The 23,232-nt window shown below is 36.5% G+C and overlaps 7 protein-coding genes across 7 annotated transcripts; 1 reads left to right on the forward strand and 6 right to left on the reverse strand.

Annotated features, from left to right (window-relative positions):
• Positions 1-6,333: 6,333 nt before the first annotated feature.
• On the reverse strand, positions 6,334-6,735 carry EV154DRAFT_413669 (uncharacterized protein; the record flags this gene model as incomplete). Its single annotated transcript, XM_051595574.1, has 1 exon — positions 6,334-6,735. The coding sequence occupies one exon, from the start codon at positions 6,733-6,735 to the stop codon at positions 6,334-6,336; it is 402 nt and encodes a 133-aa protein (XP_051461583.1).
• Positions 6,736-6,911: 176 nt separating this feature from the next.
• EV154DRAFT_403590 (putative white collar 2 protein) lies at positions 6,912-7,870 on the reverse strand (the record flags this gene model as incomplete). The annotated part of the gene is made up of 3 exons (XM_051595326.1): positions 6,912-6,978; positions 7,064-7,155; positions 7,205-7,870. Coding segments are annotated over 3 exons (825 nt in total), but the record flags the coding sequence as incomplete, so codon positions are not given.
• A 3,277-nt stretch (positions 7,871-11,147) lies between these two features.
• EV154DRAFT_458152 (uncharacterized protein) lies at positions 11,148-12,157 on the forward strand (the record flags this gene model as incomplete). The annotated part of the gene is made up of 5 exons (XM_051597438.1): positions 11,148-11,185; positions 11,249-11,309; positions 11,368-11,463; positions 11,522-11,924; positions 11,997-12,157. 5 exons carry the CDS (start codon positions 11,148-11,150, stop codon positions 12,155-12,157), a joined length of 759 nt encoding a protein of 252 aa, XP_051461585.1.
• Positions 12,158-13,679: 1,522 nt separating this feature from the next.
• Positions 13,680-16,563, reverse strand: EV154DRAFT_35086 (uncharacterized protein). Its single transcript, XM_051595014.1, has 9 exons — positions 16,458-16,563; positions 16,324-16,390; positions 15,403-16,268; positions 14,966-15,346; positions 14,579-14,902; positions 14,290-14,520; positions 14,200-14,235; positions 13,791-14,139; positions 13,680-13,706 (listed from the first exon to the last, which is right to left on the reverse strand). Exons 1-8 carry the CDS (start codon positions 16,530-16,532, stop codon positions 13,828-13,830), a joined length of 2,292 nt encoding a protein of 763 aa, XP_051461586.1. The 5' UTR covers positions 16,533-16,563; the 3' UTR covers positions 13,680-13,706; positions 13,791-13,827.
• Positions 16,369-17,321, reverse strand: EV154DRAFT_496161 (uncharacterized protein). The gene is made up of 3 exons (XM_051600120.1): positions 17,120-17,321; positions 16,918-17,050; positions 16,369-16,858 (listed from the first exon to the last, which is right to left on the reverse strand). The coding sequence occupies exons 1-3, from the start codon at positions 17,185-17,187 to the stop codon at positions 16,739-16,741; spliced, it is 321 nt and encodes a 106-aa protein (XP_051461587.1). The 5' UTR covers positions 17,188-17,321; the 3' UTR covers positions 16,369-16,738.
• Positions 17,322-17,507: 186 nt separating this feature from the next.
• On the reverse strand, positions 17,508-20,900 carry EV154DRAFT_496162 (uncharacterized protein). The gene is made up of 10 exons (XM_051600121.1): positions 20,700-20,900; positions 20,491-20,633; positions 20,349-20,434; positions 20,219-20,290; positions 20,045-20,159; positions 18,757-19,983; positions 18,501-18,701; positions 18,226-18,441; positions 18,054-18,159; positions 17,508-17,999 (listed from the first exon to the last, which is right to left on the reverse strand). The coding sequence occupies exons 1-10, from the start codon at positions 20,831-20,833 to the stop codon at positions 17,660-17,662; spliced, it is 2,640 nt and encodes an 879-aa protein (XP_051461588.1). The 5' UTR covers positions 20,834-20,900; the 3' UTR covers positions 17,508-17,659.
• Positions 20,901-21,063: 163 nt separating this feature from the next.
• On the reverse strand, positions 21,064-23,072 carry EV154DRAFT_559596 (amidase signature domain-containing protein; the record flags this gene model as incomplete). The annotated part of the gene is made up of 9 exons (XM_051605558.1): positions 21,064-21,433; positions 21,487-21,601; positions 21,669-21,998; positions 22,058-22,233; positions 22,293-22,421; positions 22,478-22,574; positions 22,657-22,755; positions 22,814-22,958; positions 23,028-23,072. The coding sequence occupies 9 exons, from the start codon at positions 23,070-23,072 to the stop codon at positions 21,064-21,066; spliced, it is 1,506 nt and encodes a 501-aa protein (XP_051461589.1).
• Positions 23,073-23,232: the final 160 nt, after the last annotated feature.

The following is a 23,232-nucleotide window of genomic DNA, read 5'->3' on the forward strand; positions in this document are numbered from 1 at the left end:
CTCTCATCCGAATATTATCCCTACTAACTTTGATGAAATTAAATCCACTCCGCTCGATCCTTCACACCATATGCTTCTTATTGAATATTACACTCTATGCTACCCAAATCGTTCATTCACCAATCTCTTTCATTTAACCACGACAAATCTATGCAACAACCATGGTAATTCACTTTCCAATAACATTCCTTCAATTTATGTTGGTGCCGACGCCAGAATATCCAAACAATTTCAATCTGATATTATGTACAAAAGCCGTATGGCAAGATCGATGAAAGGTGCGTATATTCAAACATTCTTTAAAAACAATCATTCGTCGGAGTCCGTTGCCTGCTTTTACGGCGAGATACAATATTTCTTTCAACACGTCGTAAATGTTAACGGCAGTGTTACCCCCCACACATTCGCTTTCGTACGGTGGTTTATCCCCGTCAACCCTGGTAACAACATTTTAGAAAATGAAACTATGGAAATATGCAAAGGCTATGAAAATACAAATGTTCATTCGATTTTACCTGTACATAGAATACACAACGCAATCACGGTTGCATGTAGTTCTGACAATTCTAGTAATCCACGAATTCAAAACGGCTGCATTGTAATAATTCCTCAAGAAAAAAAAATATATGTTTAAGCTAATTCACCTATGCCCTTTTTTAATTTCAATAAACCACTATGAATATGTAAAAAATTGTTGTTGGAAAAGGGGGAGCAGATTAAAAAAGAAGAAAAAAATTGTTTATTTACAATTCAGGAACTCGGGCCCAGTCGGGTGCCTGATTTAGAAATTCGGGCTTGATCACCACATGCTTGAAACGTCCCGTATCCTTTGTCTCCTTTTCTTTTTGGGCGTTTTTTCTCAAAATGAGATCATACTCATCGAAATGTTGAAAGGCGCGACGAGCCTAAAGACGAATTGATTTAGTATGTATTCTATTAATAGGAATACACTCATATTGTATACCTCATTTGTGCGCCAATGGGGCACCATAACCCGCAAGCGTGAGTTTTTTTCGGTCATCCCTATTTCCGAATCCGTGCTTTCCTCGTCACTTTGGAGTTGCTCTATCAAGAGCTTCTCTATGTCATCACCATAAGCATCTCTCATTTTTTTGCCATACTCCTCGTTGACCATCACGTTTTTTCTGTGCTTGCATTTCTACAATTATATTAAATATTAACCTTGGAAACGCCTTGCATATTCGTAACTTACAGAAATTCTTCTTCCCTTTCTTGTACTTTTCTTATTTTTTAAAAGCTTTGCTGCGGGAGATTGCTTTTCGTTATCCTGCTTACGGCGAAAGACATTTCTGATCTTGTTTTGAAGATCGTTGTAGGTAATGGATTCCGTCCAGTTCTTTTTGGTTGACAATGTGATTTGAGCACCAACAAAATCGATAATATTTTTAGTTATACGGGTGTTCTCTACCGTCATAAATGCCTTAGATAGGTTCCACTCCAGATTACCAACCTTCTGGTTAGCAATGGACGTTTTAATCCAGGCCTATAATTACAAGGTAGATTAGATATATGAACGGTTCTCTATTCTTGGTGACATACCGACAAACTATTGTAAAGTGCACCCCCTATTTGGAAAGGAGGTACATTTCCATTAGTCAATGCGGGGGTAGCTGAAGAAACAGCAGCTTCACCGGAAAGAATAGACAATATTTTGTCAATTTTATCTTCCACCATGTCAAGTCGTGCCCTCAAAATTTCTCCGGTAACGATGGCTTCCTTGACCTCATTTTTTATACTGTTCAGATCATTTTTAATTCCTGTTATCTGAAAACATTTTACAAAGGCACCAACAGTTGCTGAATCATCTCTGCTGCTTAATTGCGACGTATTCATGGGAGCAATAGATACCATATCTTCTTGTTGAATATTGTCTGTCACCGACGAGACGGAGCTACTACGACTTCTAGTTGCTCTGTTAGGCAAAGAAGAATATCTTGAAGAGGGGTTGGTAGGTCTAGTCATATTTAGAATAAGTAATTTCTGGATGAAAAACGTGAAATAATCATATATACACAGATGAGCTCTCATTCAATATTATGTTTTTTTGTGATATTCCAATTGGGACCGAAACTGTGTATGACCTTTGGTACCTGACTAGTATAAATGGACTTTCAATTTTTAGGGTTTAACGTGATTTTTATTGACAAACATACTATCAAGTCTTTTAAGTATTATTCCACTCATGCATATTACGAAGCATCAGTTGCCTCCGGTGTAGAAGAAAATATAAAAGAAGGAAACAATTATTTCGGCTTTTTTAATATCTTTTCTTTCTTTTTGTTCAAACTTTCTAAAATGTAATGCTTTACTCCCATACTTGTCATGCCAAATTTTTTAACCATATATTGCTTTATTTTAGTTCTTTGAAATCCAAACATGCATATCTATTATAGGCTATCATTTGGACGTATTTCTTAGGTGCACTTTAAATGTTTTTTATATCAGCTTAACCACCTCTATTCCCGGACCATTAAGTCAGTTTAACAGTAGGTACACAAAAACAATATCTTATTAAGCATACCCGTATCTAATTTTTTTCAAAAGGTTATGCAAGCTGTAAAAATACAGGAACAACGCGACTGCTCTGCGTAATTAATTCTAATGCTTGGCCGTAGCGAATTGCGCTGGTTTACTCTACTGTGAGGTCTGATACGGGAAATACTTAGACAAAAAGATACATAGCGCTGTTTTTCTACTATTTCTATAATAAAATAAAATAAAATAGAATATACTTTCCTCATAATATTCCCTTATACATCGAATAATTTGCTATATGCAACGAGTAACGTTTATGAAACCTTACCCTTTTGTGTATGTGTGTATATGTGTGTATATGTGTGTGTATGTGTGTGTTTTTGTGTGTTTTTGTGCGAGTAGTGTAGGATCAACCCTGACAATTCCCGAAGCGTTAAATACAAATGTTTATAAAGACCTCAAAAGTAATAATAGATTAAGCTTTTAGTTTCAGATACATGAGATCATTCAGTAATTAAGTTATTTGTTTAGCCACGATTTGCATCGTTTGTTTATTTGATGAATTGCATAATGTACAAAGTTTGAAGTTCCACAAAAAAAAATAACAATTGTCATCGGAGAACGTGATGTTTGCATAACTTTAAATAGTTGCTTGCAGCTTACATCACAAAATGTGTTACTACAAGATTTAAAGTCAACCCATCCCCCCACTATATTCAAGTTAAGCAAATTCGATTGTCAATCTTTGCATGGTATTGTTCCACCCGACAGAAATCACTTTGTCGGATTAATGTCAATTGTTTGGTTGGTATTGACCCAACCGATACCAAAACTGAGACATAATTGACTGCACGAAATTAATCTTTTAACTATGTGTAACATGTTAAATAAATGTCACTCAATTTTGGATTGGTTGTTACAATATTTATTTTTTTACGTAAAAAGTGTTATGAGTTTGAGAATAAAGATAGTTATACGTAAAATAACAATGAAAGAGAAAAATAAAAATTGAGTAAGGATTGAGGTAAACTTTTTTACCGACTACTTATATAAGATTTCATTGTTCATTTCTAACTTTAAAATAATTTACTAAAAGGGAGAAAAACAAAAAACAATAAAATTCGCTTGAAGCACTTTTTCTAGCTCTCATTCTATATCATTCAAAGTAAAATAAAAATTGCTTGAGATACCCCTAATACATACAATAAAATAAAACTTTATTTCAAGTAAAAGTGTACGTGTCTGAGTGCTTTTAGGTCTTTTGTTCGTTTAGTTTTTGGGGTTTAACAAAAAAAAAACAGATTAGATACCTTTTCAGGGTGTCAGGTAAGGAAGGAAATCTGGTGCATCCATATCCATTATTTTCGATATACTTACCCATTTATACATTTGTTGCCAATAAGCGTGTTGTTTATGACGAGGTAGTGGTATTTAATTTATTCTTGGTAACGCAACACATCTAAAGTACTGACAAAAGAAAAATAAGGGGGGTGGGTGTTGTTGCTACCCCTCTCCCCCCTAATGGGTGAATAACAACAATATCAAGTTTTGCTCGTTTGTGCGTCTTAAAAAGAAGACAATAATTATTTGGTCTAAACTCAATCGTTCAATTTTTAAATGCAAACTCAAGCAGGTTAGTCTTTTGGATGAAGTGGCTTTAAATGAAAGTTATATTATACGCATACAATAGGGCACTTATCCGGGTCCTTCAATATGATGAAACATTTTCCTTCTACTTTAGCAGTATACCCATTTAATGATAACAGATATATTTCTCTTTCGTTCATTTCATTTGTAGACTATACATGGAAAATTAATTGATTTTTATGCGATTGTTTATTCCGTGGCTGATTGAAATTTTATTCTAAGCGTGCACGAATAATTTATGAAAATAGTGTACAGCTGAGTCAAATTGCATAAAGCATGTCTCCAGCCATCCGGGTGATTTTAATATACTATTAGCAGAGTGGTTGAAGCATTTGGCGTTGCTTAATCCATTTGGTGCTATTTGTTCAGTAGGTCAGCTACTGACTTTAACTAAACAAAAATGATGAATTATACCTCATTATGACCTCATATTACGTGTTTTTTGCAGGCAGCTTGTGTAAACTGAATAGTATGGAACAGAGTCAAAAAAAAAAAAATCTATAGAGCGATTGTTTTTTTTTTTTTAGATTTATCACAAATGGTTGGCACTATAGGTCGTTCAAAATTGAGGACCGATTGATCATTGCATTGAATGCCATATCTTGTAACGTAATTTTATCTTACTGATTATGTAGAACAATATACATTATACCGCTTTAGGATACTACAGGCGTGATCCCGTCATCTTTTATTATTCCCCTTTGCTGCAAATGCGAAACCCGAAATAAAAAGCCGTTATATTGAGAACCGCCTTTGAGGTAAATAATATGTAGATAAAGAGTACACGCAAAGGGGATGGTTGGTAAATGTCGTAAGTGTGTTTCACGCATTTAGTTTATATGACTTCATGGCACAACAAGGCTTGATTGGACAGAAAAGAACGTTTTGAATTTTAAACGCACAATGAATCGTGTTTACCGAGTTTGATCATGTTCCAAACGTTAACAAGCTTAAAACGTACAACCTTCTGTTTCATTTATCTGGAACAGTGAATATCGTATCACCAAGTATCATTTCATGAAAAAAAAAAATAGACAGAGCTATTTGAAAAGTTCCATAAACGTGGGCATGCAAGAAAATGTTATTTCGAGCCAGACTTGGAGGTCCTCTCAAAAAAGTGGGTCTAACCCTCGAGAAGAATCTCGTTTTGTAATGTCATTAGAATTGTAACAGACATGAGAATAAAGCAATGTTCAATATTGAAAGCCCATTGATACCGAGAATTTTTTTCATCAAAGTATGCAAATCGGGTGTGTGGTATGAAGGCAAATAATAGCCGAATAGGAATATCATGCTAAACAGGTAGAATTGGATTTTTTTTTTTAATATCATCCACATAAAGTGTCATATTCAAATAAAGCACCTGACGATAATACGTTTTACAGTAACCAGTGGCGTCCCCAATACATATAAAAAAATCACTAGTGACTTTATGGTGTTCAGAAAATTTGCTTCATTTATTTACAACAAATTGATTTACAACTAACGTTTCTGATAGACAATTCAAACTTTTAAGATCTTTTTTCGGACTTTTGGTGTAAAATACAAATTGTTTCGTTAATGACTGCCGTTGTATTGTGAAGCGTGTGAGTTGTAAAAATTTAAGGAGAAGGAAAAAAAAAAAGAAAGCAAAAAAAAAAAAAAAAAAAATAAAAAAAAAAGGTAGGAGAAATATAAAGGGGGGAAATGTACATGTTAATTTTTAAATATAATGTTACGGTGGTTGTTATAGTTACTGTTGCCATGGTGATGTTGATAGTGTGGTAGTATCGGGTCTAACCACATGATGGAAGAGTTAGAGTTAGTGGTAGGATGATGTATTTTGTGATAATCATGAGAGTTCTTTGGTGTGACTACGAATAGGTCATCAGTGGAAGAATTGGATGATAAGGAGGAAGACGAATTGGATGTGTTTAGTCTTTTGTTCCGCTTCTTCTTTTTGAGGTGTTGGGCTGTTTGTTGCAGAATCATGTTTGAAAGAGAGTTATTGGTACAATAAGAAGAAGAGGCAGATTTTGGCAGATAATGTCTGTCGGGTAAAATGGGAGGCAATTGTAAAGCGGTGGTATTATCATAATTAATAAAGGTATAATACATGTCTTTCTGGGTGATCACTAATTGGTAATTCTAAAATTTGATGGAGTATCTTGTTATGATCAATGATACGCGTTGTTATGATTTTTTTTTAAATTATACCATCAGAGCTAGCAGTTGCTTTTCCATCAAATTGACTTCGGGCAATGTGAAATAGACTGCATATTTAGTCCAATGCTTGTTCTTGGGAGAGGTATCATGGAGTATCTTTGTTGTCACGATTAATGTGGCCAAAAAGATTCGCTGACAAGTGCAAGGCATCCCTTTTGCAAATTGCGCTAGTCTTTGTCTCAATCTATCTAATAGAACGAGCGATGCCAAGAGTGTTCCAGTGCGAGCAGAGGATCTCCTGGCCAATAGATTGACAAACGTTGCCAATGGTGGTATAGGACTTTTATATTGTTCTGTCGTATGATGACATGGTATAACTAATGATGCTTGATGCGATATATGTGACAACAAATGATTACTAGCTGGTCGATCAATTAGCGCTTTCATTCGGCTGTCTATGTCTGAATAATCCATGTGTACAAAGAAGATGAAAAAAAAAGGTAAAAAAAAGAAAAAGTAAAAAAAAAGAGGGGGAGGGGGAGGGAGAAATATACTAAAAAAATAAAAATAAAAAAACCCGCTTATGATCACTATATGTGTTCTCGGAGAATCTATTGTTCGTTTCAGTCATCATTCAAATCCCTCTTTTTATTTTTCTTTGCCCAGCGAAGACCACATGCGTTACATAAACTAATGAGTATAAAAAAGGGTGAATATTAATAAAAAAAAAGAAGAGAGAATATCTCCGTCAAATAAGGGAACAATAACAACTTACGTTTTTGGTCCATGTGGTCCTTTACGCCATTCTGGTGATGAAGTTGTACCACAATCAGCACAAACATATTCATCAGCACCCTTTGGCTTTTTCTAAGTTTACGTTAGTAACAGTATATATTATATATAATAGAAAACTTACGCGAGGTTTCCATTTATCCTTTCTTTCCGATTCAAGCAGATTATTACCCATTTCTTCCTTGGTGTTATTGTATATAAAATCGTCTAAATCTGAATTATTTGTATCCATCCAGTCCTCATTAAATCCATCAAGGGTTGTATCGTTTGTTTCATCTTGCGTCAAAGGTGAAATCGTTTCTAATTTACCATATTTGTTGGATAATTCATCAATTCGTTTCTTGAGCCAGTTATTTTCAGCCTTCAATTCCAAAAACGCGTCAATTAATGCTCCACTCTTCGTAGGCACAGGTTGCGCAATACCAAAAAATGACTGTGGTGGCTGCCCTGGTATATCCGCTTTAGGATGCCCTACTACTTCAAAAATCACATAAGAATCATCCTTTCTTCGAAACCGGTAATGAGTCTTGATTTGCGAACGGGTATGAAAAGACATTTGGAAATCTCGTATGAATACATCCATATCATCCACATGCAGAAACTCCATCAGTGCCTGTCCAACAAGCTCATGAGGTCGATACCCAGTCAACTCATGTGTCGATTCGGAGCAATACAAAATTTTTCCTGTTGGTGACAACACATGTAATAATCCCGTGATCTCTACTAGAATTCGTTCACTCCAATTCTTTCTTCTTCGAAAATCTGTCCCTCCCTTTAACGCTACAGACGTACTCGATTCTCCTTTATCACTTTCCAAAACAGCAGGAACAGGAAAGTTGTTGTTATTGAAATAACCTTCCGACGTTCTTTGTGCTGGCTGATTCGTGTCTAAAAGGTAGCTATAGTAATCTTGTTGTTCTTGCATGGATGCAATCCTTATACAACTCCGCACATAAAATATTCGACACTTCCGTTTTGAGCCAAAAAAATAAATAAACCTACTCTTTCTTCGTTCAACGATTCTTTCATATTTTATTACACAATTTATCATGCCACTTACTGACATTACTAACAAAGTCTCTAGAAAAAGCAAGGAACTTTCAGATTTCGATCGTGGAGTCATTTGCGGTTTGGCAGAGCATGCCAAATGGACAGGTACCCAAATCAGCAAAGAATTGGGCGTTCCTAGAACAACCGTTGTTACGATTATAAAAAAGTATCGAACTGAAGGGATCACGACTGTCCAACCTCGTCCAGGAAGACCAGCAAAGCTGACAGCAAGAGCTGAGCATCACCTGACGCTTTTAGTTCGAAGGGACTCCTTTGAACCTTTAAGTGTTCATATGCAAAATCTTGCGAAGGCTACCGATCCAATCAGCCTGACGACATTGAGGAATGCACTTCGCAAAAACGGTTTTTATTCTTGCAGACCTTCCAAAAAACCGTTTTTGAGTCTTAGACATAAAAAAACGCGAAGAGAATGGGTCGACGACAAGATGAATTGGACATTAGATGACTGGAAGAAGGTAATCTGGTCCGATGAGTCGCGATTCGCACTCAGGCACAACGACGGTGGTGTGAGAGTTATTAGAAAGAAGGGTGAAAGGTATATGGATAGATTTGTTTTACCAACATTTAAATTTGGTAAGGGATCAGTGATGGTATGGGGATGTTTTTGGGCAGGCGGTTTGGGCCCTTTGGTGACACTAAAAGGGTCTGTCGATCAAGAAAAATATGTCAATTGTTTAAGTCAAAACTTTCTCCCTTGGCTTGAACAATTGACAGAGAAATATGGTCATGACTTTATTTTCCAAGAAGACGGTGCCCCATGCCATACAGGAGGATATACGAGGTGGTGGAAAGAGAAGGCTGGGATTGCAGGCTTTGAGCGATGGCCCGCTCAAAGTCCCGATTTGAATCCGATTGAGAACCTTTGGCGCCTCCTGGGACAAAGGATTGCTAAAAGAAGAGCCCAGCTTCAAAATCTTAATGAATTGGAGGTTGCACTTCATCAGGAATGGAAGTTGTTGGGGGATGAAGTGTGTCATAAGCTTGTAGAAAGTATGCCCGATAGATGCCGGGCAGTAAAAAAAGCTCGTGGCTCAAATACCACTTATTAACGTAAATAAAAAAGTTTCTTTTTACAAAATATATATATATATTGCTATTTTGTCAAGTTTGGTAGAATTTGAGATACCTTTTATTAACAAGTTTTTGGTTTTAAAAAAATGCATGACTAAAGGAACTCAAATTTTTGTGAAAAGTGTCGAATATTTTCGGTGCGGAGTTGTAAATATTAGTTAAAAAGAAAAAAAAAGGGGGGGGGGGATAAGAGGAGCTACAAAATTAAATGTGCAAGCGTACCAATGAGGAATCTTTTATTCCGTTGGCAGGGTTCGTAAACAATCATCACCACCAGTGACCCCATTTTTTTTACAGAAAACCGTGTTTAATACGGTCATTATTATAATAAAGCAATGCCAGTATTACCTATCTATTTAAAGTTGGTAATTCAACTTACTCTGTAAACGACCAAACCTTAATTACTGGAGTGCTTTGATGCATCATTCACCTGTCTTGTAAACTGACTATTTTCTTAAAAACACGCATCATCAACAATATCAGTAACTTACCTGTTTTTTTTTGTGATCTCTGAATCAGATTCTGACTTGCAATTCACCTTCATAAAAGCAGACGACTCAGGTACAACGACAAAAAAGTTTAGAGGCTATCACACACCGACCTATAAGGAAGAACGCACGAAGCTGCAGCTTTCGCTCTAGTAAAATTTACCGAGATAAGCTTGAGGCTCCTGAAATCTAGTCAGTGACTTTGAGTATCACATAATCCACAACTTCACCGCCCCGTTTCCGGAAGACCAGTGTGGGTTGTATAGCCGCACATTTAACCCTTTTTTTGTCATTAACAAGAATTGACAGAAAATTTGGTATGTTGTTGCCTCGCTGAAGATTTACGGCCAAGTTTTATAGACCAGCAAAAAAAAAAAAAAAAAAAAAAAAAAAATGAGGATACTATGGTATGTTGCATCTTGCACAACATCTGTGTTGATCTGCATAACTTTAGATTTATAAAGATTGTCTTCAAAGCATTCCCAGGTGCAGATAAAAATAATAAAATAGGTAAAGCTTTTATTGACTCAATCCAAGCTAGAGTCAGAACGAGGGGAGTACAATGAAAACAATAAATGCATAGAAAAATAGGTTTGAATATTACTCTCATTAGAGACATGGAGGGATTAACATAGCCATGGAAATATTAGGAAGGAGAAGGCAAAGTGCGATTTATGCTTAATGTGAATAAAACATTAGCCTATTTGCTCTATCAGTACTCTCCAAATCAGATTTTTAATGTTTCCGAATATTGATCTCAATCAGATGGTTTTTTCCAAAATGAGGAGGCAGAAGGTAGGGTATAGAATGTCATGGACAAATTTATTAAACAGAGTCAGGTTTTGGGGAACAACATATTTTTTTCATAAATACTGAGACAACTTAAATGTTCGTAAGTTAAAGTGGCTTCAAATTGAAATGACGGTATTCATATATATCTTATCGATCAAAGCTGTTTATTGAAGAAGTGATACTATCTCAGTGTCATATAGGTGAAGGAAACCATGTAATAAAAAAGTGCTGTTTTCATGAAAAGTTGTTTATCAGGAAAGAAATAAACCACTGCGTATATTTTCTAAATAACCTCAAAACATTGTTCATACTTTTGATATATGGGACAGGAGAACTGGCTCGGATATGAAAAGTCGGCCGTTTCTCCTTGAAATGGCGTTCAGAATTATACACACGGGAATCCATTTTAGGAAATTAGTTTGTGGTATAATGTATTATGCGCTTACATAGTCATCGTTCTTGTTGTTGTTGATTTTGACAGTTACACAGTCCAAAGATAAGGTTTTTGTTTACATTTGATTCCACTGAAAGCTTATTTTATTCACCCCTATTCGCCTTACCTATTTGGGCGAACAAAAGATGTCTGTTTACATAAATAACTTCAGTCTTTAAAAAAAATGATGACAGAAAATCAAAATATAAAAAATGAAAATATCAGGCTATACTTTTATTGTCACTGGAGGGTAAATATAAAAAATCATGGAGGCAGGAGTTTTTAGTTTTTTATTTTGACAATGGTTATATAGTGCTAGTGGTTTAGGAGAATCAGTTGTACGCTCGCTTATTGAACAGGGTGCTTTTGTCGCTGTAAGTATAGTAGTTTTTAAACAGAAAGAGGGGTTGGTCTATAACTTTTGTAAATTAGATTTTTGATATCAATGTTAAACTTGCAACTGCTTTGGTTGAAGAGCTTGGGAAGAACAAGTGTTATTTTCCTTCATCTGTTGATGTTACTGTAGAGGTATGTTATAAAGCATTAGATTATTTTCATGCTAATTTAATACGTGTAAAAAATAAAGGATCAAGTAAATATCGCTGTCCAAAAAACACTTCAATATTTTTCGACCAGTACTTTAAGAGGAGCTATTCTTTCTAGTGGCATTGTTTTCTCTCCCATGGATGGTTATGGTCCTGATAAGACTCTTACTAGTTACAGTCAATTTGAACATATTATTCGTGTCAATTTATTAGGTACTTACTGTGTTGCTCAAAAAGTAGCCCAAGAGCTCTTGAGAAATGAACCTGTAAACGATGATGGTGAAAGAGGTGTTATCATTACCGTCTCGTCTATCCTGGGTCTGGACGGTACACTTGTTGGCTATGGCACATCAAAAGCTGGTATTGCTGGTCTGACCTTGCCTCTCGCAAAAGAGTTGGCTCCCCAAGGAATTCGTGTTATGAGTATTGCTCCGGGACCGTTTGGTAAGTTCTACTTATTTTAGACTCTGTGTTCGCATTTTTTGTTGACCATATGACTGAACTTTTATTTTTTAGATACGCCCATTGTACAAAGACAGAACAATACCGCGCCAACCTGTTTGTTTCCTTCAAGGTACGGTCAACCTCAAGAATTTTCGGATCTGGTAGTTCAGGTGATTGGTATGAGAATGTTGAATGGCTCTGTTATTAGATTAGACGGTGCTTTGAAGGCATAAAACTTCCTTGTCAATAAATAAAAATGATACGCCATAACTCAAAGAAAAATAATTATAAAGTTGGGCATATGAGTTAGAGTTCCTTCATTGCCTGCGTTAAATGCTTGATCTGAAGTGACCCATTGTTCAAATACCAGTCGAAAAGTTAGCCACTTAGTTTGTAAAGTAAAAAGCAAGTAGTCATGTAACCAACACTGAAATTATGAACTTTAAAGACAGATGGATTACACTTTTTTATTTTATTTTGGGCTTGACTGGTAATACAACGCTTCTGAAATCCCGGCGGTCAGTGCATATTCACTGCTTTCGTTTGGCATTGTGTAACATATTAGACATATGTATTCAGTTACACCTATAAAAGTGACATCCGATATAATGTTACGCACATAATCTGAAGCAGAATTTGACAGTGAGTATAATAATAATGATAATTATTACTGCTACAAATTAACGAGAAAGTTTACATACCATACATCTTTATTTCAAGAGTTTTCTTTTCATACGGGTACACGACATAAACTAATAAAAAATTACAGTTCTTCAGTCTTTTTTTATGACACAAAATGTTTGATACAGCACCATGTTCTTTACATGGTTGAAATCAGAATTTTATAAGGAATCTGATGGTATTACTTTTATGTGATAAAGTAGTGAATTAAAAGTTATGACTTGAGTGGTTATATTGTATGCCTATGTGTTTTCTGGCATGGTCGTAATTGTAGCTTTTGGGATACACCCTTGAAATAGCACACCTATGAAACTCGGCCACATCTCTCTTTCTAGGAAGAAAGATGGTTTAGATGACTAAATGGAATGTACTGATTTTTGGGCACGAACGTAGGCTTTGGAGAAACCTTTTTTATCTTCTTAATAGGTGGTAATCATATCAATCATGTTAATCATGCTGGACACTTTATTATCATGCTAGAAATAGTAGAGTTGCTCTGTAGCATGTGTTGGTCACCGCCCTCGTCACTATTTCCTGTGGGTACGGGGTATCTAGTCCTAAACCAACTGTTGGTCCTATATACGATATCATCGTGCTGTAAACGCGTTGACAAAAACGTCACCCCAACATGGCGTCGGTGGCAGTTGGGTCTTTTATACTTTTCTTAATGTGCATTGTGGATAGGCACCATGTGGAAGTATTAGTTAGACCTGTAAATCTAGAAGTAAGCGGGTATTTCAACGACGCACAAGAATTGTAAGAGTAAGGACAAAGAGAATAAAACCCTTTTTTGGGTCAGGATGTGCTTTCACCTTCTCGTGGTCTGACCTGTTAATCAATTCTTTGTTGGGAACTAAGAGAAGCACACTTTTTATTTTTTTGAATATAAGTTTTCGTTTGCAATTAGTAATTAAGTCTTTTTTTTTTTTTTATTTGCGTTGGTAACATGTCATAGAATTGAGTAATTGTAAACACTCATAGGGACATGTGATCATTACTGGTGAGAACCACCATGTAATCAAAGGTGAAATTGCATGATTACCGTCATAGACAAGCCCTTTAGATAATATTGTCATATTTAAAATCCGTCCTAGATCGCTACTGAAATATTGGATTATACGATTAGTTTGCAAAAATGAAGGACTCCATGGATATTATGATGGAATGTATGGTCTATTTTATTACCAATTTATCAAAAATTGGGAGAGTTAACATGGAATCATTATCTATTTTCTTCCTGTCCAACGACATTTCCTTCACCACCGCTTCTCTCTGTTGTCCCCTTTAATCCTACTTCAGCTACGGAATCAAATAACTTGTCTTCCATCGATGGTTTTCTTTCGGGTAAGGGGTGTTCTTCATTGATAACATTGCTATCCGAGTTTAAACCTTCCAAGGCTCGTTTAAATGCAACATCAAAATTGGTTGGTAAATGATCGAGAAGAATAGACATGCGAATGATTAACTCTGTCGACACCTTTTCAGGCGTAGCTCTCTCAATCACAATACGGGATTCATTTTTGGGTATGGGGTCCTATTAAAGATTTATGTCAACCAAATGTAACCGATTTAAATCACATCGCAAAAAACTTACAAGCCAGAATTGATAGACGGTTCCAGCTACATACAACTTCAAAGTAGTAAAGTTAGTAAAAAGATTCAGATCCTCCTTTTTTTTTCTTACCCTTGGGTTGGACATAGATTCTAAGCACCGGCGACGACATTCCGCGATCCTTTCAAAAGCGGCTTTCCATTTCTTGTTGTTATCCAATTCACCCGTCCAGATAAATTGTCCAATTCCCATCGCGTTGGCTGCTTCTGCACCAGCTATAATTAATTCTTTAACATCCATCATGGATCCATAACTAAGTTTACTGACAAAATCATCTGCGAATACAATGGATTGAATTTGATCCTAAATTTCTATTTGTTAAAAAAGAGAATAAATGAAGGGGCGTGTTGGCATTCTTTACCTTGTACTTGTTTGCAAGATCAAGACTTAGGCCACAAGCAGGAGCATAGCCGATACTATGAATACTAAATTCTCCATCTTTCCCCTTTCTAAATTCGTTGATAAAGTCTTGAAGCATGATGGTCAGAATGGCGGCGGTGGAAGCACCTAGACTATGACCGACGATATAAAGCGATGTGGTTGAATGCTTATTAACATACGCAATGAGTTTGGGGGCAATATGTCTAAAGAACCAATTAGCAGAAGATTTCATCCCTTTATGCACAAGACCGCCCTTCCAAGGCTCATATTCACAAACAAGATCCGTCATGGTGTCAAATGTACTCTATTTTGAGTGTGCATGTGTTTAGTTGTGGTCGATATTTATGTAATTTTTTTTTCCTGTTACCATGGTGCCTCTGATACTCAAAACGATGGCATTCAATTTTCTATCTCTGGCAATGAAATAACTAGGTCTGAAGGCAGCGGCAGTTCTAAACTCGTAGGCCAGTAAATCTTCCTTGGCAAGATCCAAATGTTCACAAATGGATAGAGCATCGGATTGAGAGCGGATAGCGTCTGAAAAGATACCGTTTCCTTTGCCGATAAAGTTCAAACCTTTCCAACCATAGGAAGCCATAGCATATCGCCACATGTAAGAGGCCATTTCAATCTCGGAAACATCTTCTACTAAATCCCATGTTCTTTCTCTTGGTAAATCATTGTAGAATTTCTCGACAACGTTGAAACCCGAGAGTATTTGAAGGTTGGATAATTCAAACCCTTGACCCTTTACTTACAAGTGAGTTTCGTTATCAAAGATAATTTTGTTACTGGAATACTTACAAAAGCCACGAGTAACTTACCTATAGCCCGCAGGACTTGACTTGTTTCTTTAGCCATTGTCCATGAACCGATAGTATCCAAAATTGGAAATGATTTTAAACTCTCGTCCTCTGTGTTTAAAATGTCCAAGGGTGGAGGAGACAGAGGAGCCTCCTTCTTTTCGATGGGCGGTGAAGGTGGAGAGAGATTGGGTGCTCCATAACCAAAAAAAGAAGATACAGTTTCAAACATGGTGTTTGTTTTAGGTTCGTTCTCAACCAGTGCGCGTGATTTTAATGGCGGTATATGCTGTTCGTCCGATGATGTACTGCTGGTGGTAGCGGTGGGGGACACAGTGCTGTTTTCATCCTCATCTGGATAATTCTGTTCAAACTTTTGGAACTGAATATCACCATTTTCACGACGCTGGTTTTTTAAGAGTTGATTGAACTCGAGTATTAATTCTTGGTCGGATAAGTCTTTTGTGGATAGTGCGTGGGTCTGTTTGTCTATCAACCAGTTCATCTCTGAGAGGTCATTGTTCTCGTTTTCGGAAACGGATGAAATATACTGGTACGCAATTTGAGCTTGGATAGCACCTACACCAGAGGTCATTAAAGCCTTTCTGCTGACCTGTGATGTAGCCCCCATGGATAGTTTTTTTTCAAGGACTTCGTAATAACTAGTGAAGATCTCTGGCATGCCTTCTAGGTTGCGTATCCTTATTTCTGCTCGACCGATATGTTTATCCATAAAAAAGGTATAACTGTCGTACAAGTCGAGTTGGATCGTATCAAATAATTGATTATGGTACGTCACTTTTAGTTCGAATCCTTCATTCCATTTTCCTTGGGGGTATTCAGATACAGATGTCTTGTAGTATTGATCTGCGGAAACCTGATCAATAAAAATTACTTACATATATTTCATTGTGATATTTACCTCCAATGGTGATAGTGACATAAGGTCGTTTTACTGTTACATTTAAAAAGCAGCTATTGATGGTTATCTATAACAGAAGATATAAGAAAGGGCGTTTAATTGGAAAGACCTTACTCTTTGGAACAATTCATTACCCTTAGTGTTCCTGGTAGTAACGGTGGTGTCTTTCTAGAAAGTTGTGTCTGTTCTGTGTTTGTTAATGTGCTCATTTAGTTAATTGAATGTAAATAAAAAAAGAAAAAAGAATAAATAAAAAAGGAGTCAACGAAAATAGGCCTTATTTGGAGTTTGTTTGGCGGGGCTTTCTTGTCAAGCCGTAAATCATGACATAATTTCAATTTGTTTTTGGGCAAGTGGCAAAAAAGGAATTTATTAAAAAGAGAGTTGTGGTATTTGGGAGGGAAAATACCCGCTGTTAGCCTGGTCCGACTTTAGGAATATCATGATGCTCACTCAACATTTCCAACTTGTTGTTAAATTCAGATACACGATCTTTATGTGATTTGGCTGCGGCTTTGGATACTCGTTCCATTTGCTATAAAGAAGACAGGTTATTTTCCTATTTTTTTTTGATAAGGTAGAAAATATATTTACTCGTTGACGCTTAATTTCTTCAAATTTACGTTCGGCTTCTGTCTTCTCCACATCCTGGTAACGTTCATCTTGTGGCGATCCCAAGGCCCGTTCAAGTTTTTCTTTGGTTGATTTAGACTTCTTCTTTTTTTTTCTGCAGAAATAAACGAAAAGCTTTAGTGTCAAATCTTCAAATAGTCTTATTCTTTTTTTTTTCATTTACTTTATGGAAGCTGTCTCGCCTCCCTTAAATTTCAACGATCCTTTCTTGACGTGATCGTACGCCGACATTTTGGATGGTTGAAAGTCTATGAAAAAGAAAACAAAAAAGAATTTCACAGTCTTTTTATAGTCTGAGGTGGTCCGGACCGTGTTTGAATGTACGCCCAAATAAAATGTTTAATTGACTTGCTAGAAATTTAGCATGAAGATATGATGGATACAGCATGCAAAGACTATAGGTACAGCACAAAGGTACCATAAACGCAGCACAAAAAACGATAGACACAGCATGTTACATAAAGTCATAAGCTGTTTAAAATTTTTTAAGCTGGATTCATCGAACTTGTAACACGAGGTAAAACTCAAACAGTGTTTTCGTTTTTTTAAATCCTATGTATAATCCGATTATGATAAAGGGGCATTTTTATTTAACATAGTTCGGTAAACATGGGTCAAAATGAGTAGGTGAGTGGGGGAGGGGAAAGATATCCTATATGACTGGTGGTAATATATACAACTTTGTTCTGCACATTGTAAGAGATTAAATGTAACCTGCATTTTGTCTAGGAGGAACAGCGGCCACAACATCTGGTGAAGGTTCATCCGTGTTGCTGCGTAATTGGTAATTGCCCAAGATGGAGCTCAAGTCCTCTCCTCGTTGGAGCGGAGGTAAATGCATACGACGATGATCATTAGCGGGTTTGATGGTTTCAATCACAAATACAGTATCCATATGGTTCAAAATAAATTCAATCGTGCCAATCTTATGGTTCATCTCCAATAAATCTCGGTTCTCATCTTGGTCTCGTAACAATGTAGGACCGAAAATCACGGCCAAGTTTTTGGAGGTCATGAGATTCTCCTTGTTTCTTTGTTGGATCCTGCAAATGGGGTTAGACATAAACAATGGCAAAATGTAGGTATACAAGGTTTACCTGAATAAATGATCCATGAGATACTTTAGTGTATTAAAGTTTTCGATGGGCAAAGTTTGTATTAACTGGGTGATTGTCTGTAATTGATCAGCACTATTTGCTATCACTACGTGATAAAGAAAAGGTAAGGTTAGATAAACACAAGAAGTTCAAAAGCAGAAATCTATCTTACTCATAGCATCAATGAATTTAGCATGAAGTTCATAGGTGAAGAGAGGATTAGGTAGCTCACGGAAATATTGCTTCAATACACTGGTAATGGCACAAATATCATTCCACTTTTCTTCATCAATTAAGTTGGGTGTTTCGCCTTTTTCAAATGCTTGCTGAATTTGTCGCATCTGTCCCACACCACCTGATTTACGATAGATACCCTCATAGTCCATGCCTATTTATTAAAATACGTTTGTTGATTGAAGCAGGCGCAAGTTTTCAATTTATGTTTACCTCTGGACTCTACGGATTCTACGCATTTTTCCACAACAAGAGGTATTTTGCTCTTTTCAGCTTGTATTTGCTTGATCAGATCATTTCCAAACATGTGTCGAACACTATCGGGATCAGATTTATTCGAATCCAAACTAGACTTTCTGTTACAGGCTTGGGGAACGCTATACACACATTTTGAGTGACAAACTACACCACACTCTAAAAATAAATGGATTAAAAATAATGCCTTTTTAAACCATAACAACTTTCTTACCAGAGCACTTCAATTCACTTACTCGCCACATTTTTTCACCACAAGCTTCACACTTGATGGGTTTAAAGAATTTTGTTTGAGCAAAATGATGCTTTCCCTTCACACCTTCCGGCTCCTTTTTCAAATAAGATTCTGAGACCGGCTCAAGAGATCTTGTATTATGATTACTTTCGTAAGGAATGGAAATGATTTTTTCGGTACTTGGTTTCTTTCCGGATCCGCTTCTGTTTCTTCTAAATTTAAATAGCTTGGGTGCGGCAGAACCATTAAAACTATCCCTCTGTGCTATTTTTGGGGCAACACTAGTACCATCGTTCTTGATATCTGACAAGGAATGGCTATGACTGATCCCAATGGATCCAGTAGAGAGGTTTCTGCGATGATTGTTATTGTTGTTTTTTTCTGTATTGGCACTAATTGTACTACTGCTGCTACTGCTGACCTTCTCCGGTTGTTTATCTTCGGGTGGCGTAAGGAAGCTCATGCCGGCAAAGACGGCTTTTGCTTCCTGTTCCTTTTCCATGACACGTCTTGAGAGATCATTATTTAATTGAGAAAGCTCTGCGTTCTTTGTATTTAACAAGATCATGTCCGATATAATATCCTCTCGTCCTTTAATCAACTTTGCATAAGCAGCTTTGGCAGAATTCATGTCCTGATGCATAGAATCCAACTGTTGTTGATAAGCGTGTTGAAGTCGCTCCCAATGTAAATCTTGAGGCTTTTGAGAGGCAAAAAGTTTTTCAATGTTATCTGAATGACGTTCGAGTTCTTCGACCAGACTGTTTCTTTCGGCTCGAAGCTCATGGCATATCTGTTCTAGATCTGCGCGTGACTGATTGAGATCCTCAATTTCATCTTTACTGTAATCGACAAATTTTTGAGCGCTAAAGACAGAAGCGTGCTGATAAAAGTTGATTTCGCTCTTGAGCCTTACGTTAAGCTGTTCAGCGTCTCTTCTGGCACTAACTTCAGAAGCATAACTGTCTTTAACCGTTCTAAATTCATCCAGTGCTCTTCTACTGATAGTCTTGATCTTGACGAATTTATTTTCTACTTCAGAGAGACGTGCTTTCGTATCAGCCAACTCTTGACGGAGTGCTCGTGTGGTGTCGTCAGAGGATGAATCATAATCGGATCTAGGAGAGACTTCGACAGAGTTTCGGATGGTTTCTTCGCTATTTCTAGTCATTAACATTTCATTCAATTCCGTGATGTCGTTAGATTCTACAAGATAATTAAAATGATCTTAACACAGTGTACGACTAACATTGCATGTCTAATTTACCTAGTATGGGTGTCTTTGTGTGTTCATCGATATAGGCATTGACGATAGAAGTAGTGGATGAGATTCGGAATGCAGGATTAGGACGTACTAGCTTATTTTCTGCTGCAGATTTGTTCTAAAAAAAGGGGAGGATTTTTAGTTACAAGTATCAAGTTTGTTTTGCTAATATATTACGTTGTTCCGTTCGTCTCGTCGCTTCAGCCGCAGTAATTTCCTTGTTTCGTGACACTTTGTACAATATATACCCTATATTTAAGCAATAGTTAGTATATGGATGTTGTCAATGCAGATCTTGTGGGTGTACCTTGCTTGTTTGTGTGAACACAAGATCGTCAATTTTTTTACTACATTGGACACAACGAAAACAATCCGCATGATAAGCTTCATCACCTATAAAAAAAAACATTTTAATTTTATGGTTACCCGAATAAATAATATATTGTTACCTGTCATGATAGCCTCATCCTTGATGGTTTTAAAACAAGCGTGGCAACTGTAAGAACAATCTTCACAAATGGGACTTCCATCTCTTAACAATAACAAGTTGCTATAGCATTCTACTAATTTTTGGCATTTAGCACAACGGAAGCTTTGTGTGTGTCTTTTAGTTTTTTTTTTTTTCAGTTGCAAGATTAAAATGTATTATTGGTTTTACCACTCAAAGTGCCAGATACCATCACCAAACTGGACAACTGAGCCATCTTCAATAGGTTTCTGACACCCGTGACAATGAGGGTCTTCGCATTCTTCTCCAATTAGGTTATCAGCATTTTCATAATAAGAGTCCATTGAAGTTGTAACCAAAAAAAAAAAAAAAAAAAATAAGGTGGTATTTTTTTTTTTTTTTTTTTTTTTTGTTCTATATGGAATAAGGAGAGAAAAGAGATGCTACCGAAAAAGAATGTTCAGCATATTAAAATAATAAAAAAAGAGGCTTGAAAATAACCTAAAAGTGGCTCAAAAAGTTTAAATATAGCTCTCCTCCTGTTTAATTGAGGAAATAAATAGCGTGTTTTTATTTAAATGGGCGATTTTTTGGAGGTCATGATATCAGCAACACGTAAAAGGAATTGATCATAACCGTATTGACCCATTAGTTGGAGTCCAATGGGGTTTGGAGTGTTTCTGAAAGGAACCGTGATGGCTGGTATACCGGCTAAATTGGCCGGTAAAGTCATTACATCATTGATATATTCATCAATTCCACTCTTCTTATTATTTAATGTCGGTGCTTCGGATGTGGCACTGGGCACTAATAAAATGTGTGCTCTTTCTCCTTCTTGTGTATTTTCATTGTATAATAAATTGGGTTGTTTAAACACCCCGTTGAATTCCTTTTGAATCAATCTTCGTGCACTTTGAGCTGGCAAGAACAAGGTCTCGTACGTGCTAATCAATAAAAAATTAATTCATATCGTATTATTTCATTGTGTATGTATTACCCTGCTGTTAATACGTGTGTACCGAGTAATATACGCTTTTTAACCTCATCACCAAATCCACTTGATCGCGTTTCCTCATATAATAAATGATCTTCATTGTCAGGGCTCCGATGACCTTATTTTGGGATGAAATTAATTAATTAGGCTGATTGTTATATGGGGAAGGGGAGGGCATTAATTACCATATCGTATTCCATCATATCTTGCTAAATTCGAGCTTGCTTCGGCCAAAGCAATGATGTAATAAGCAGGTAAAGCTAATGATACATGGGGTATGGAGACCGAGATAATTTTAGCACCTAAACTCTCGAGATGTTGAATGCCTTTACGCCACACGTCCAGAACCTCGTCCGAGAGAGAATCCACATAAAATTCTTGTGGAACACCCACCACCAGTCCCTTTAAATCATTTTGAAATTGTAATGAAAGTTGTGTATCATTTGCATCTAATTCAGTTCTTAATTCATTTGGGATCGATGTAGGATCTTGAATATCGTAATTTGAAATAATATCTAAATTGCCCTATATTTAACGTCTAGACCCTTCCATTTTTTTTTTATATTATTATTACCGTATACTTTTGAACAGTCTTGAACATTTCTAGTTAAAATACCCACCGTATCTAAAGAATTTGCATATGCAACCAATCCGTGTCGTGAACATCGGCCATAAGATGGCTTAAATCCGACTAAACCACAATAAGACGCTGGCATTCTAACCGATCCACCTGTATCCGACCCTAAGGCACTATTAAAAGATACATGAGATTTCACAGGTGATTTCATGTAGTATCGACATACACTTACGCTGTACACATGTTCATAGCAACACTAGCTGCACTGCCTCCAGAACTGCCGCCTGCAGAACGTTTGATCTCGTCACCATGACTACAAGGATTGATCACAGGCCCAAACGCACTATGGATATTGGCAGATCTAATATCTCGTTTTAGTCTTCAGAGACCTCTTTTTTATACATCACGGATACTTACCCCATACCAAATTCATCCATATTGGTCTTGCCCATAATTAAAGCACCGGCATCATCTAATAATTTTACAACCGTGGCATCATAGGGTGAAGTGAAATCTTTTTTTTTTTATTATTATTATTATTATTCTTCAGCTATTAAATATTTTTTTAAAAAAATTCTTTTGGTTATAGTTTTTACCTTTAAGCATGATAGAAGCACATGTAGTTGGAAGAAAAGTTGTACAAAAATTGTCCTTGATGGCAATAGTTGTACCGTCTAATTCACTTTTCAAAGTTCCTGTATTTTATACTTGTTAGAATATTTAAGAAAAACTCAGGGAAAGCGTCTAAGTCACCATTGGTTTTTCGGGCGTCTGATTCGAGCGCCTTTTTGTGAAGAAGAGCTCTGTCATTAATGGAGGTGAATGCATTGATTTCAGAATTATAAGCATCGATGGCGCTGAGACATTCTTTCAATGCGACAGTGGAAGAATAGCGACACTAAGAGAATGTTATGGATTTAATCAAATGTGAGGGTGAACATTGTCTTCGAAACTGCGTTTGTCTTACTTGCTGCCATTGCCGTGCTGAGATTCGAACTGTTCTTGACAGCATTTTAAAAAAATTGATAAAAAACAAAAACAGTAGGATAATTGACAAGCCCATCCCCCTCACATCCTGCTGTACTTTTTAAATGCCCGCTTATATGTGTGTATGTGTATGTGTGGCTCCTTGAAGCATAACGCGTTTAAAAGGCTATGCTGCAAAAAAAAAA

This window comes from Mucor mucedo (assembly GCF_025094135.1).
Source record: "Mucor mucedo strain NRRL 3635 chromosome Unknown EV154scaffold_12, whole genome shotgun sequence".
Taxonomy (NCBI): domain Eukaryota; kingdom Fungi; phylum Mucoromycota; class Mucoromycetes; order Mucorales; family Mucoraceae; genus Mucor; species Mucor mucedo.

Coding starts and splice junctions, on each gene's coding strand:
- EV154DRAFT_35086 (XM_051595014.1), bottom strand. CDS start 16,532: ATGAGCACATTAACAAACACAGAACAGACACAACTTTCTAGAAAGACA. Junction 16,391..16,457: donor TACTACCAGGAACACTAAGG/GTAATGAATTGT, acceptor CTTCTGTTATAG/ATAACCATCAATAGCTGCTT. Junction 14,521..14,578: donor ATCTTGCAAACAAGTACAAG/GTAAAGAATGCC, acceptor ATAGAAATTTAG/GATCAAATTCAATCCATTGT.
- EV154DRAFT_496162 (XM_051600121.1), bottom strand. CDS start 20,833: ATGGACTCTTATTATGAAAATGCTGATAACCTAATTGGAGAAGAATGC. Junction 19,984..20,044: donor CACAAAGACACCCATACTAG/GTAAATTAGACA, acceptor ATTATCTTGTAG/AATCTAACGACATCACGGAA. Junction 18,442..18,500: donor AGAATCCGTAGAGTCCAGAG/GTAAACATAAAT, acceptor TTTAATAAATAG/GCATGGACTATGAGGGTATC.
- EV154DRAFT_496161 (XM_051600120.1), bottom strand. CDS start 17,187: ATGTCGGCGTACGATCACGTCAAGAAAGGATCGTTGAAATTTAAGGGA. Junction 17,051..17,119: donor GGCGAGACAGCTTCCATAAA/GTAAATGAAAAA, acceptor TTATTTCTGCAG/AAAAAAAAAGAAGAAGTCTA. Junction 16,859..16,917: donor AAGAAATTAAGCGTCAACGA/GTAAATATATTT, acceptor TCTTCTTTATAG/CAAATGGAACGAGTATCCAA.